The 16,212-nt window shown below is 40.5% G+C and overlaps 1 protein-coding gene across 1 annotated transcript in view; it reads left to right on the top strand.

The window, feature by feature from the left end:
- LOC308302864 (kelch-like protein 23) overlaps window positions 1–16,212 on the top strand; it is a gene marked incomplete at both ends in the record, with an annotated part of 29,256 nt that overhangs the window by 291 nt on the left and 12,753 nt on the right. Inside the window, 6 exons of the mRNA XM_080747181.1 lie at window positions 10,856–10,953; window positions 12,664–12,822; window positions 13,288–13,422; window positions 14,131–14,322; window positions 15,285–15,428; window positions 15,917–16,079. Coding sequence (XP_080603307.1) covers window positions 10,856–10,953; window positions 12,664–12,822; window positions 13,288–13,422; window positions 14,131–14,322; window positions 15,285–15,428; window positions 15,917–16,079 — 891 coding nt within the window. The remainder of the gene's footprint in view (window positions 1–10,855; window positions 10,954–12,663; window positions 12,823–13,287; window positions 13,423–14,130; window positions 14,323–15,284; window positions 15,429–15,916; window positions 16,080–16,212) is intronic.

The following is a 16,212-nucleotide window of genomic DNA, read 5'->3' as shown; positions in this document are numbered from 1 at the left end:
AATTTGACAATCTTGATTTAAGTTTACATTTGAGAACATTTATCTTAAAAGCAAAATGATTATAATCAAAATAATAATAACTTTTTTTTTTAAACAATATGTTTATTTTGTTTTTTCACACATTTTCTTTAAAGACATACAAGACAACATAATACAATACAACAAAAGACCACACTCAAAGCTCAGACAAAACAAAAAAGTATACAATATACCCCAAAAAAAACAAAAAAAAACACAAAAAACAAAACCTGACACTAACACGACACATAAGAATATAAAATAATTATGGTACAAAGAGCACATATAACATTAACATCCAGATTCCTATGCCACAAGGCCAGACAAACGACTGTAGAGAGAAAGCTGCTACCCCACTCCCGGTTCCTCCATCAAATAGGAAAGATCATTGCCCTTTATATACTGAATAAAGTTCCCCCATATTTTCTCAAACAGCTCTTGTTTGTTTTTGAGAGTGTATGTGATTATTTCTAATGGAAGGCACAAAGACAGTTCCTTAAACCACTGAGCGATGCTAGGTCTTTTTCCATGAAAGGGCGATAACCCTTTTGGCTTGTAGGAACCCAAGATCCAGAAATGTTATCTTGTTTTTTATCCTATGGCCGATCGGGTAAAGGCCTAATAAGAAGAGTTTTGGATCTAGCTCAATGTTAATAAGTAGTATCCGTTGTAGCTCCTTTCTAACCTCCTCCCAAAACTCCTTTATTCTTGGACATGCCCACAAACAATGGAACAGAGTGCCTTTATCATCGTTACATCTGATACAAGTGTCCGGGATATTAGAATTAAATTTGTTTATTTTTTCTGGTGTGATGTACACCCTCATCAACCAATTATATTGCAGCAGTTTTAAACGAGTATTACTAGTCTGTGCCTGATCCTCCTCACAGGCTGTGTTAAACTCATCTATTGTTAGTTCCCCTTGTAAATCAGAGTTCCAGGCATTAAATCTAGATTCAGATGTTTCAGGAGAGAAGTCCACCAGGAGAGTATAAAACCCAGATATGATGCCCCTTTCCTTTCCTGATGAGAGCTCTTTCTATTATCGACAGAGGAGGAATCGTCAAGACTGTGCTTGTTTAACCTTTATAAAGTCCCTGAGTTGGAAAAATGTAAACAGATGTGTTCTAGGAATATTACATTTAGCCATAAGTTCTTCAAATGAAAGCAGAGTCTTATTTTTGCCAAAAACATCTTTCTTTGTTTGATTCCTTTTCCAGCCCAAAACTTAAAACCTCCATCCGCCCTACCCGGAACAAATGCCTCATTCCCCCAAATCGGGCTGAAGCGAGAAATGGGGATGGTATCGCACAAATATTTCCGAACATCTTGCCAGACCTTAATCTTGTTTTTAACAATAGGATTGGTTGTAGCTTTTTTAAGTTTACTTAAAGATAATTGGGCATCGGGATCTTTAAGGAACCTGATTCAATGTTTCTCCAACTAGGAGATCCCTCCTCTGTATAATAGAACATTATAGTTCTCAGCTGTGCTGCCCAATAGTACCACAGCATATTGGGGCATTTTAGACCTCCCCTAATATAGGATAGCCGGAGTCTGGGGCGACGATTATTGTGGGCTCGCCTGGAAGGCGAGCACACGTATGTTATCTTCATTATTTATAGTCAGTCAGTATCTCCTCAAAACTTTGGCGCGATTCATCTCCTAAACGCTTACACCTTTAAACACCATTCAAATTTTTATGTGTTCAGCTTACTGAGGACACGTGTGCTTGTACTTTTGGTTTTGAAATGTTTTGTAGTTTAATTATAAAAAAATAAAAATGTTTAACTTTAAGCCCCCAATGCATTTCCAATGGGTTTAGTGAGTGGGTAGAGAGTGAGACAGGGGAAAGGGACCCATGTTTATATTAAGTCGCTGTGGCTGCAATATTCACACTTCAGATATGCTATTTATATCAATGTGTTCACACAGGTCTGCTGTCTGATTTGATCCAAATGTCTAAGCTGTGTGATGTATAAAACTATAGTTATAGTTAAAACTATAAATAAATGTCCCTCACCACTCTACTGATTGACACAGCTGTGATTAAAGGCTTGGCTGTCATTGGCTGTTCTGTGGTGATGTAGCCTTACGTCTTAATGTAAGGCTAGTGGTGCTGCAAAGTAACCAAGTACATTTACTCAAGTATATACAAGTACTTGTACCTACAGTACAATTTTGAGGTACTTTTACTCTACTTTCCATTTTTGTTACATATACTCTACTATAAATACAGCATTTGACAGCTTCAGTTACTTGTTATTTTGCAGATTTTATTATTAATAAAAAAACATAGATGGACCACTTAATACTGCTATGAAGTTGATCTACAATGTGCACGCACACGCATGCACGCACGCATGCACGCACACACGCACACACACACACACACACACACACACACACACACACACACACACACACACACACACACAACTGTTACTGTGGAGACGTTTGCTTGTATTTGTCTTTGAGACATGTTTTGTAGTGTTTTAGAAATTTTACTTAAAAAGAATAAGGGATTATTCTAAGTTATAGTTTTGCTTAGGCTTGCACCCCAATTGTTTGGCTACAAATCGGGAAAAATGGTCTACATTTTTTGTGCTGGATGTGCTCTAATTTGTGCAGTTGAAATCATCAATTGTGCTTTTATATATATTTATATATATAAATATTTATATGGTTATGAATTAGCAGATTTAGCAGCAGTATACTGATTGCCGGTGCAGCAGTATTTCATTGTAGAAGATAGCAGCAGAACAGTGGTGTCGTGTAGAATATCTCAATAATGATAGCAGCACAAATTATAAAATTTACGGCACAATTCAGCACTAAAGAATGACACCATTTTTATTATGTTTTCATCATATCTTACTTTCCATTTTTGTTACTTATACTCCACTACAATTACAGTATTTGACTGCTTCAGTTACTTGTTACTTTGCAGATTTTAGAATTAATACAAAACATAGGGAAACCTGGAGGTCCTTGAGGGTCCATTGCTGGTTGCCAAAGTGTGGTTCGGGGACCTCTGGTGGGTCCCTGAGCTGTTTCCAGGGGGAGCATTGCGAATTCCCAAATGGCCGGGCTTTAAAGAGCCATAACTTCAGTTCTCAACATGCTACTGGTCTCGAACTTGTTTGTTTACCCGTCCACATTGTTTTTATTGTTATCTTAATTATTTCTTTATTTATCTATCATAGTAGTATCTCCTGCAGATTTTATTAATACAAAACATACAGTAACCACACACTGTGCATCTGACATAAAATGTGACACGTTATGAGCTTGTAGATGTGCTATTTTCAGAAAATGAGAATACATTTTATTCGGTAAGTTAAGTAAACCTTGCTGAGCATGTGCCTCCTGCTTGGCACTTAACATGGTAGTATCCACACGTTTCCAACGTCCCATCGTGCATTGTGCAGGTGGTGTGAGGTTGCATGTCTGCTGTTCTCCGGATGTGTCCCACACATAATGCTACAGTAAATTCTCGCGGAAACAGGTGGATATTTTCATGCTAAAACGTACCCCCCCCCCCATACCGTTAAAGGACCAGGTCACCTCTGGGACAACAACCAGATCTTATTTTATTGTTGTGTGGGACACGATCAACACAATCCTGTAATTTCTTGTGTTCAATCTGTGTTTTTAGATATTTTAGTATTTCAGCACGCTACAACTGGTCATATGATGCTTTGTAGCATGATATTGCATCATCTCATACATCATATGATGCAAAATGCATCATATGACCAGTTGTAGCATACTGAAATACTAAAATATCTAAAAACACAGATTGAACACAAAAAATAACTCAACATTGTGTTGATCGTGTCCCCACACAACAATAAAATAAGATCTGGTTGTCCCAAAGGTGACCTGGTCCTTTAAGTTCATGTAATAACACTGCTTGTCTACATTGTATTTGCATTACCATTTTACGTCAGTAAAATGAAAGAGAGCATTGCCTGGGAACTTGACACTTTTACTATTATTGTTTTGGGTTGGAAGCGAGCCCACACTGTTTCGAAGGAACAGTCTTTCTAGTTCCAAATAAAATCTCGAAACAGTTTTTCCATTTTAGGGAAGAAACCGACAGGAGGAGGCAAGGGGATATTCTAAAATAAGTACAAAATAATAATAACTTTTATAGATAAAAAGCATCTATAATAATGCAATGAACAAGAAAACCGTTAATATAAGATACAATTTGTAAGCCTTCTTGAAAGAATTTTCTATTGTCACGTTGCAAAACATTTCCCCACAGACAGATGGATAGATTGTCACCGTCTATCAGTGTGTGTGTGTGTGTGTGTGTGTGTGTGTGTGTGTATGTATGTGTGTGCGTGTGTGCGTGTCTTTGTGAGTGGGTGTCTTTGTGAGTGGGTGTGAGTTGTGGGTGGCTGCTTGGCTCCAGCTTCCAGCAGGGAGCAGGCACACCTGTTTCCAGTTCCCCTCACCTGCCAGCCATCAGCTCATTATCTGAAGTCTATCCACAACTTTCCAACATCCCATCGTGCATTGCACAGAAGACGAGAGGCATTTCCGGCGCAGCCGAGTGTGATCTACAAGCTCACAACAGTTGCATCTGCGACGCGACGTAAGCTTGTATGTCTGCTGTTAACCGGAAGTGTCCTGCCACTGTTAACCGGAAGTGTACAAGCTCACAGCGCGGCACCGAGTGCCGTGCTGTGAGCTTGTAGATCTGCTATTTTTGAAAAATCGTGAAAAATGTGTGCAAGAAACTTATGTTTCTATGTCAGTGGTGCTCAAACGTTTTCATGTCAAGGACCCCGAAGATGATATGTATTTGGCCACAGACCCCCATCTCAAAATATTTCGTTCCAGGGACCCCCCCCCCCCCCCCCCCAGAAGCAAAATCTGAGTTACAAATATATATTTGTAAGGCTGTGAGCTTGTATATCTGCTATTTTTCAATAGCTAAAGTTACTAGGGCCCCTCCACCTTGGGCCCTGGTAACTCAGTCCCACTTTCCTACCCCTTGTGACGCCCCTGTGTCCTGCAGATAATGCTACAGTAAAGTCTTGCAGAAACAGGTGGATATGTTTGGTCTTCTCTCCCTGCTATACTAGATCGTTGCACAAGCGCCCTGACTTTTCAAACTGCTGCCTGCCTGCACCACGTCCACCCATGACCACCGGCGCGGCTGCTACCCTTCCCCTTTTCCCCCTTTGTTTAATAAACACCCTTGGACTTTTGACCGTGTTGTGTTCTGCTTTTGAGTTCCCCAGCGAGGGAATGTACACAGATGTCATTCAGGCTGATTTTTGCTGCCAGTGTAAAAGGGGTCTGAGTGTATAGACTATAGAGCAACGAGTTATGTCAAACTCAAGGCCCGGGGGCCAAATCAGGCCCGTGAATGAATTATCTTCGGCCCGCGGGATGATATTTAATTACTATTAGAACTGGCTCACTGGTATATTGCACATGCAATGCCTGGGATTCAAACCAAGGTCTCCCGCATGAAAGTCCAACATCTTAACCATCAGACCAAAGGGATATCCCTATGGACTGGGGGAAATATTAGACTTTTGATACCATCAGGCTGAGGCAGTTAGTCCCTCTGCTACACAATACTACAAGTACCACAATGCACTGCTAGTGCATTGGTGCGTATCGAGGTCCCGTGTTCGCAAGCCCGCGTTTAAATAAACATTGAACCAGTCCGGCCCTCGACTTGTACCATTGTTTTTGTCCAACAGTGTATTTGAGTTTGACATCCCAGCTATAGAGGGTATCAGCACATTTCTAAAGTGACAATTTAAGAACTTATTTAATACATCCAAAATGACAAATTAAACACTGGTCAAAATAATTGTTAAATATTAGAGGCAGAAATTGTGAAAATGGCCGATCTACGTGTATGTGATTTAGAGCAGTGCTGCCTTTAGTTTTACAGCAGAATGGGAGCAGACAGACGACGACAATGTGACGCATTGTGAGCTTGTAGATCGTCTATGTTTTATAGACATTTTTGAACCTGTGAAATGTGACGTTCTGCACAATGATTGCTTTTACTTTTAGTGCATCAAATATAATTTGATGCCAATACTTTAGTACTTGTGTAATGCCCAGGGCAGGCATTCGAACCGGCCGGCCGGGCTATCTTGACGGTCAGACCAAAGGGATATCCCTGTAGACTGGGGGAGATACTAGACTTTTGAGGCTGTCAGACTGAGGCAGTGAGTCACTCAGCTACACTTGTATTCAAGTACATTTTGAATACGGGACTTTTTCCACCACTGCTCTAGAGACACCATAAGTGAGTTAAAAAAAAGGGGGGGAAAAAAAGGTTTTTGAATCACCATCACCATCTCAACAAGTGAATGGCAAATCGAGTGGCAAAGTGAGTTTAACGTTGTTTGCCATTGTTTAATGCAATCAGATAGGACTTTTCTGTTGGGAGGTAAGGGCTGTCAAGGCCAGAAAGTAGTTTTTTTTGCCACTCAGTAGGTTCCCATCCCACATAACTTCCGGGTATGATGATGATGTCACGCGCATACCCTCTATACTATTAATCAAGGTCCTTTGTATTTGCATAGTTATTGAATCCATGAATGATGGATGAATGTCTGGAGTTTTGTAATTGAGGGGAGTGACGCACCGTTTACTGTAGTAGGCTATAGGCTACATACCTATAGCTTTCTTGTGGTCTTTATCCATTGACCTTTTATCAGTGAACTGTACTGTCCTGTAGCCTACTTTGTCCTATGAAAATTTCTAATAAAGCATATCAATCAATACATTTTGGTCAATGCTAACCTGGTGAATTTTAACCTGGTCGGACCAACGGTCCATTGGTATTATGGATGGACCCCCATAAATAAATCATTATGTCACAACTTTGTATAATTCATAGATTTAGTCAAATGTGCATCGTTTTCTAATGATGAGCTAAAGCAAAGTTATATTTGAATATACAAATATATATTAAAACAAAATATTTCTACATGAAGGTATGACTCTTGTCTTGGGGGCCTATTTTCGCCAAGCTAAACCCTAAACCCATAACCTCCTTTTTTTTCTTTTTTTTTTTACTATTTTGAAAGACATTTTTAAATTGTTCAAAAAGCTATTCTACAAGCTCTTTGAAGCTATTTGAAGTATTTTAAAATGTTAAAAATAAGAAAAAAGGCAAAGAAGTTAAGGGTTTAGCCGGATTTAGCATGGACGAAAATATGGCACATGAGCTTTTATGACATAGGCCTGCATTAACTGTTTGTCATGAAGGCTAAATCAGAATACATGCAGAGAAACCCATTTATTTTAGCTACAAGAGAGGTGTAATTAACATATAGCCTAAAATGTATTTCTCAATGGACAAGATTGCTCTCATTTATTTGTATTTATTTACAGTATAAAACTTCTTTACACAATCTCCTCTCTGTCTCAGCCCTGCCCTCCTGGAATGTTGGTATTATAGCCCCCCCTGCAGGTGACAGAAAACCACACACAGGAGTTCAAAAACACTAGTCGACGTCACCTGATGTTATGCTTTTGAAACTGATATTATCCTAGATAAAGTACCGGTATGTTCTATCCGTCTGTCTTTCAATGTTATATGAGATACTTAAAGTGTGGTTCCTGTGGAAATAAGCCTCGGCTTTCTAGGATCTCCTTTTAGTTGACCTTGTACCAGTGATTTGTACTGTCATGAAACTGTACTTTTTTCTATTGCAAACTTCTAATAAATTCTTCAATCAATCAAACCTCATCATTTAGAGAAAAATCCACGTTATAATTGCCAAAGAATTAATTGATTGTCTCTTGTTTGTCTCTTTTCCTTATTATTGTATTTTATTTCACAAATTGCCTGCCACATTGTCTATTTCTAAAGTTGATAAAGCCAATTGGCAATGCTATACTGTAAATAGATTGAACTAGCACTGAATATATAGATCTACTGCATAGTAGCCTACTGTGTTATATTAGATTCGTCTGTCATTCAATGTTGTTAGAGAAGAACGGAAATAAGCGTGTCATACCTGAGTTTCATTTTAGTTTACCTTTGTATGATAGGTAGGTCTACAAATTGTATCAGGGAACTGTACTGTCATGAAACTGTAGCTACCTTTTTCTATGCAATTCTAATAAACACATCAATCAATCAATCAATCAATCAATCAATCAATCACAATAATATTTTGAATTATAGTTTTTATTTTATTTTATTTATATATAATTGATTTAATTGTTTTGTGGGAACCATAGACTGTAAAAATATGGTGGGAACAGTATTTACGTTTGTGTCCGGAGCTGTTTGTGTAGTGTGTTGTAAGGGGGGCACAGTTAGTGGTTGCACCTGTTGAGAGGACCAGCGGGAGGAGAGCATAGAGCAATGGAGAGAGTTTGACCACACATGACATACTCACCAAAGTTTGTTCTATTAAAGTTCTAAACGTCTCAAAGTGAAAACTACATCGTTTATTCAACTAACTCTGGTTGACGGACTTATTCCCAGCGCTGTGTGTGTGCGGCTGTCCGTCTTTTTGGTTGTTGTGGACGCTTGGTTGTTGGACTCAGTCTCATTCCCAGACAACGAGGTGGGTTTGTGTGTGTGTGTGTGTGTGTGTGTGTGTGGGTCACTATTCTTCTTTATGAAAACTTGCAGCACATGTCCGTCCGTCCGTCTGTCTGTCTGCCATCATGCTCCTATGATGACGTCTGACTGATATCATGTCAATAAATGATATTATATGGGCATCTGACATCATAGATGAGGCTTAATGTTGATGACATCAGGGATCACCATATATAAAAGGGATTAGTGTGGTTGCCTTAGTAACATGCATCATCTGGGAATGCCCATATATGGACATTTTGTGTTAGTCTCATCTGGTCTATGTAGTTCTGTTGTGTGTCTGACTTTTGGTTGTGGAAAAAGTACTCAAACATTTTACTTAGTATTTAGTATCAACACTGCAATGTAGAAATACTCTCTTACAATAAGTAAAAGTCCAGAATTCAAAATGTACTTGAGTAAAAGTACCAAAGTATGGGCATCAAAATTTACTTAAAGTACAAAAAGTAAAAGTACTCATTATGCATGATGTCCCTTTTCAAATGTTAAAGGTATTTTGGAAATGGCAGATCTACAAGCCCTTGTAGATCTGCTATTTTCAAATGGATGAAATATATTGAAGCGGTTATGTTTTGTAATAATAATCAATCTACAAAGTAACTAGTGGCTGAAGTGTTATTATAATATTTGGATCCGAGGTGTGTAGTGGAGTAGAAGTTAAAGTATTGGAAATACTCAAGTAAATTACCCGTCCCTAACATTGGACTACTAAAGTACATTTACTTAGTTACTTTACACCACTGAATATAACACTTTTATGTTGTAGCAGTTTCAAATCTGCTATTTTGATGTGGTCAAGAAGACTAACAGTGCAGTGACGAGAGGCTCTCTGCTGCACCTCAGTGGTCACCTTGTGCATTACATTTACAATCTTGGAATTCAATTGACCAGTCGCTATGCCCCTCCTAAACCCGTCCTTGTCCAATGCCAAGTTAGCAACAGGTTACTAAGGCAGGGGACTTGGCAAGCTGCCATGGCGGCGTGCATTATGCCCAGGCTTACGGCCTGGGCATAAATATAACGATTGCATTCACCACGGCTTCGTAACTCGCGCGGCGCTCCGCTCTTCGCGGCCACTCGCGCCTGCGGCGCTCGGGGCCGAAGAGCAGGACCAAGGTCCGCTGGCCTTCGCGCCGCTTGCAATGTCGTGGACAATAAAACGAGCGCTCCTTCAAACGGCGTCTCCTACGGTAGGAATAATAGCGTACCATACCCGTACCGAGTCTGGCTGCTAGATAGAGATGGGATTTATGGTTCCTTGAAGTGAGCCGGATCTCTGAGATCCGTTCCTGTCAAAGAGCCGTTCAAAAGACTGGCTCATTTTAGTTACTGGTTACTTTGTAGATTTTGATTATGATTGCTTCCACCCTAATTGGCCTATACATTTTGGCCATTGGATACATTTCTGGCATTTGAAAATAGCCGATCTACAAGCTCACATCTGCTATTTTCAAATGATTTTTCTACATTTTATTCATTGGAAAACCTGTGAAATGGGACTTTCTGCACAATGAGTACTTTCTACTATTGGTACTTTAAGTACATTTTGATACAATACTTTTGTAGTACGTTAACATTCCATTGATTCCAAAATTCTAGATTGTATATGAGTATTTCCACATTGATTGCAGTATTGATATTTTTAAAGAAAATAAAGAAAATGTATTAATTCTCCCACCACTGTTCATTAGTAAGGAACGGCTCCCTACTGCGAACCGGATCCCATCGTTCATTTCAAAGAGCCGTTCAAAAGACTCGATTCGTTCGCGAACGTCCCACGGTGTGCGCACGCGAATCCGTTCGCGTCTACAAACTACACAAACGTTCAAATTTCACAAACAAAGTGCTTAATAAAGTCACAACCGATAGCTTACCTTGGCCGGCAATGTAGAATTCCTGGCCGGCATTGCGTTCTTTAATAAAAAAGCCTTTTTATCCGATCGTGTTATGTTTTCCCATGTATTTCCTGGGGTTACCAACTCTAGCAGCTAGACTCACCTGCCTTAGACAACCTGTTGCTAACGTGGCATTGAACAAGGACGGGTTTAGGAGGGGCATAGCGACTGGCTCATTCAGAGGAGCTTTATTGGCATGAGAAAACATGCTTTACATTGCCAAGTCTCAAAATATAATAAAAAAATAAAAAGTAATAATGCTTTCCCGGTCTTAACGTGAGGATTTCACTGTGTGACCACATGTAACAGTAATGTTGTTGTGTTCTCTCTGCAGACCAGACTCCAGACCACACCTCACATCACCTCACCTCAGCCATGGCTGACAACATCCTGGATGCTTCACCACAGGCTGCCAAGAGGATGAGACTGGATGTGAGTGTGCGAGCATGCGTGCATGTTCATTCAAAAAAGCTATTGGTGAACTGCCTTGTTGTGCACAAGCTGTTGAGTGTAGTTGACACATGAAGCCTCAGCAACATTTGATCGCAAATTTTGATTTAGGACCGATGCATACTCTTTTTAAACTTTTAGAGATGAATTTATTTCGGTTTGGCTCTGTCCAAACTACAATATGACATCATTCAGAGGCTCTAAGTTAGGAATCGGCCCTTAGTCTTTTGAATAACACACCATTTAGTCTTTAGTCTTAGTCCTGTTTTAGTCTTCTGAAATTGTTTAGTCTAGGCTTGTCGACTAAATATATCAAAATGACCTAAGTCTTAGTCTTTTAGTCTTAGTCTTATGGGATTAGTCTCAGTCTTTTAGACTAAGTCTTTTAGGCTAAATGTAACCACATAACTCTGAACAAGTCATTGTCTTCTACTGTCTGTTACTCTGTCAGTACAAATCAAAAGGATTAATGGAAAAAATAAGAAAAAAACAATACACATACACACACGCGCGTACACACACACACACACACACACACACACACACACACACACACACACACACACACACACACACACACACACACACAATACTTATGTTAATGTTCAACTAAAAGTACTTCTCAAAAGAAGTATAACTGCTAGGGCTAGGCTACAATGCGTGTGTGCCACTGCCAGTTACAGAATCTCTGCTCTGCAATACAATAACTAGTATCAATCACATCTGACACTGTCTGCTCTCTGTGCTAAATCAACAAGATTTAAAAAGAACAGAGAAGTGCCATTTTCAAATGTAAAGATAAAAGATGTGTTTGGCTTTAATTCCATTGCACAGTTACATACTAGTGTTAATTTTTACAGCAGTTAGTCTTAGACTTAGATTTAGTCTTAGTCTTGGTCTCTTGAATAACTCACATTTAGTCTAAAGCTGGTTGCACACTGCTGTGTTTTTTGTTGCGTTTTGGAAATCCGCAAAAAAAAAAGAAGAAAATCAGGCAAAGGGAGAGCGGAGAGAGAACAAGTGGAGACAGCAGCAAAAATCGAAAAAAATCAACAATGATCTGAAAATAAATACGAAACGGGCGGCAGTGTGCAAACGTGATTGACATAAGCTGAGATAGATTTTTTTTATTTACGTGCTCCGAAATTCACGCCGATATTCGGCCAAAAAAAGCTCTAAGTCTCTAAAAGCTTTTTCTGACAGTGTTAACTCCAGTCTAGTTTAATCGACTAAACATCAACATCTTTTAGCCTTACGGCCGATCAATGCATACATTTTTTTTTTGAGCGGTGGTAGACCGCTCCATAGCATGGCCGTGTGTGTATCCGCGTATGTATCCGTGTATGTATGTATGTATGTATGTATGTGTGTATGTAGCCTGAACTACCACTCAGTGACCAGAGAGGGTGCTCTTGAGTCTAGTCTGAGCATCAATTGCAATATTCTCTCTCTCTCTCTCTCTCTCACACACACACACGCACACACACACGCACGCACGCGCGCACGCACACACACACACACACACACACACACAACCACCGCTCAGTTCACACGGGTGTGATTTTTTCGGTTCAGAGAGTCACAACATCTCGGCAGCACCGAACAGCCGAATTAATGACGGTACCAAACCGGATGTTATTGTGGTTGCACTTTAAGGAGGACGTCACCAGTGCACCTCTCTCCTCCCTGCAGACCGAGAAGTGTGAGCGGGAGTACCATCCCTTCTATGTGTTATCCGGTCTCAACCAGCAGCGTCTCAACAACATCTTGTGTGACGTGACTCTGTGCTGTGAGGATCAGCAGTTCCCCTGCCATCGTTCTGTACTGGCCTCCTTCAGCTCCTACTTTGAGGTACATTAAATTCACACATTCATTGACCTGCTGTTGTTAACCAACCGTTATCTTCAATTCTGCCTTGGCTTTCATGTCAACCGAACATCAATATCATAACTAACAATGTAAATAAGACATTCTACCACCTTTTGTGGTCAAATGTTCAGATACTGGATTCTGATTGGCTTAAAACAGTGGTAAATCAGTCAACAACCTTGAGTTGGCTCATGGACCCCGCCCACTGTTGTGTTGCAGTTGTAACATTTCCAAGATCCTTGCAAGTTACAACTGTGTTTTCTTTCATTTATATGTTAGAAGGGTAGACAAGCAATTTACCATTTGAGGGTTGTGGGTTGTTGGCTGTGGTTTACCTGAAACAGTGGTAAATCAGCCAACAACCCACTCCCTCTCATGGTAAATCATGGCTTACCTCTCAAACCATGAACACTCCAAGCTAACCATTCACCTTTACAACCTGCACAGGCCATGTTTACCTCTGGCATGAAGGAGTCCACACAGGACAAGGTGACCATGAGTGGAATGGAACCTCAGATATTGGGATTGCTGCTGGACTTTGCCTACACTGCCAGGGTGTCCATCTCCCCTGATAATGTGCAGGTAAATGTAGTGTCATCATCAAACATTATTCATTGTCTCCATGTCTTTTTCCACTGACAAAAAACAAAGCTATGACTAGCAAAACTACGACTAAATATACTAACAGTTTTGTCAACAAATACAAACTAGACTAATATGTTAGGGAGGGACTAGTGGAGAAGAGATCCAGTAGAACTAAAAGACAAGTCGTTTTATGTTTGGTTGCGCTCAGGTGTTGAAAATAGCTGAACTACAAGCTCACAACGTGTCTCAGCGCAATGCATTGTGAACTTGTAGATCTGCTATTTTCAGCATGCAACAAAGTGTAAAATCTGGCATTATGACACCAACAAGGACCTTCCAACTAAATAAGACTGTCATAAAGGAAAGATACAATATGGAAAGACTAACTACTCAGACTATAAGAGGACAAATCAAACAAATATTGGGAAAAGTGGACTCTTCTTTCACCAGCCCATGGACAATGCTTAATATAAAGACAATGTACTGAAGATGTATCTGTATAATTACTGATTTAAGATATACAGCCCACTCTGTTTACTGTATTGTTTGTTTGCTTGTTTTTCTTTCATTTGTATTGTGTCTCTTTGATGTTTTTGTTTCAATAAAAATGTAGTAAAAAAAAAGAAAAAGACTAAAACTAAATCAAAAGTTCCTGTAAAAATCAACACTGCATCATCATGAATACATTTTGTTCATCTGGTCCAGGCCCTGCTAGCAGCTTCAAACTTGTTGGATTTCTGGGCTGTCAGAGAGGCCTGCTGTGACTACATGGAGCGCCACATGGACGCAAACAACTGTGTAGGGATTTACTGCTGTGCTGACGACCACTCCCGTGAAGAGTTGGCGGTGCACAGCATGGAATACATTCTGGAACACTTCACTGAGGTCTACCAACAGGTTAGTTAGTGATTGAAGGATCATACACTTTTCATCTGCCTCTTTCATTGATTTTAACTTAATTTGAAGACCTATAGAGGTCACGACGTGTAAACATGCCGTTTGTAACATCCAATGATCTTCTCTTCTTTCACCCGGAAAAGACTATTTGCAACCGCGACGATCCGTTCTTTAGTTATGGTCTGTTAACTATCTTAACTCATACCCTGCCAAACCCGAGGAACCCGAGAATTTCGCGATGTCCCTCCCTGCCACGCCCGAGGAACCCGAGAATTTCCGCCATTTTGAAAAAAAAAATATTTTTTTTTCAAAAAGTTTATTTTTTCAAAAAATGTTTTGGGACCCCAAAAACGTTAGTAGGCATGATAGCGATCGCGAAATTGCTTGTTTAACCCCCATACAACCCCCATACAACTCAGGTAGCAGACCTCCAAGCTCACAACAGTGTAAAACATAATGGCTGCTATCTCATGAATGCCTGAACGGATTTCCATTCGGATTCTTTTGTTTGAAAGCTGTGAGCAATGTGGACACACGTGGTGCATTATCTAGGCATGGGTGTGCATGATCCGTGCACTATGAATTACATGGAAGTCTATGGAGACGAATGGCAGTTAAAGAGTACGAAGGTATTGTTAAATGGCAGCATATGAGTTAACACAATCTTTGAGTAGAGACCGAGTTATATTCATTTTTCTGCATTTTCCATTATTGGTCTGGGCAGACAACCGGATATCCAGATGACGTCATCTCCCAATGGATCATGGGAAACTGAGTCCTGCATTACAACCAAGTGCGGGAAACGGCAGTCTGATATCAAACAATGAAAAGACCAATTGACGCTATAACGTAATGAGTCAATGGCGCTGGATATCAAATAACTCGCTTTAGCGTTAATGGCCGCCAAAGTGTTAACACAATATATTTCAAAAGTCTACTCTTATTTTTTCCCCTATCAATAGGAAGAGTTCCCCTCTCTCTCTGTGGAAAGAGTGACACAGATTCTTGCCAGCGACCATCTCAATGTGCCCAAGGAGGACATGGTGTTTGAGGCGGCCATGTTGTGGTTGGAGAAGTGTCCTTCCCACAGGCAGAACTTTGAAAAGGTCAGTCATTTCTTTCTTTCCTTCCTATAGATACAGTATGTCTCCTATGAATGCTTGGCATCTAAACATGGTGCTTGCTGGTGATACGCATGATAAATGTAGTTTTCCCCCAATATCCAGTTGGACTAGTAAATAACTAGACTGCACTCTGTCGAGGTGCCAACTTGCATCATGTGCACTCGTGGCCATATACTGTATGGCCTACTTGTGCGCCAGCAGAGCGTGCAAGTACTACTTTCGGTGCTGTTTGGTGCTTTCTGTAATTATGTGGGTGGGCATGTTGTCACTCTTGTCGAGGTGCCAACCTGCGCCTGTTATTGATATCGGGTCGCACTTGTTGGTGGTGACATCACCAGGAACGGTGCTCCTTCATTGGCTAATGGCCCTGCCTTTTTACTGTCGACCACAAACAGACGCCCCCTGAAAGTAGTACTTGCGCGCTAGCCTGGCGCAAGTAAGTTAGTGTTCTGTGTGTTCTGTTCTTTAAGGTTCTAGAGAAGGTCCGTCTGCCTCTCATCAGTCCCTCCTACCTCCACACTCTGGTTGAACGTCTGGAGGTGGTGAAAGATCACCAGGGCTGCCAGAGGTTCATATCTGAGGCCAAGGGGGAGCTGCCTTACAGTAACACAGCAGGCCCACGCGGGACCACAGGTACCCTGCTGAACACATGCATGCTTGTTGAAACCGATAACTGATTAATTCAGTGGTTGATCTGTCCAAGGTTCAGGGAGCATGCCTGACTGTGGGATGGTCCCTTTTCCTTAAACAAATGTGGTTTCTCGTT

This window comes from Nannobrachium achirus (genome assembly GCF_963921795.1).
Source record: "Nannobrachium achirus genome assembly, chromosome: 18".
In the NCBI taxonomy this organism is placed as follows: domain Eukaryota; kingdom Metazoa; phylum Chordata; class Actinopteri; order Myctophiformes; family Myctophidae; genus Nannobrachium; species Nannobrachium achirus.
Note: the sequence above shows the minus strand (reverse complement) of the source record. Positions and strands in the feature narration are given on the sequence as shown.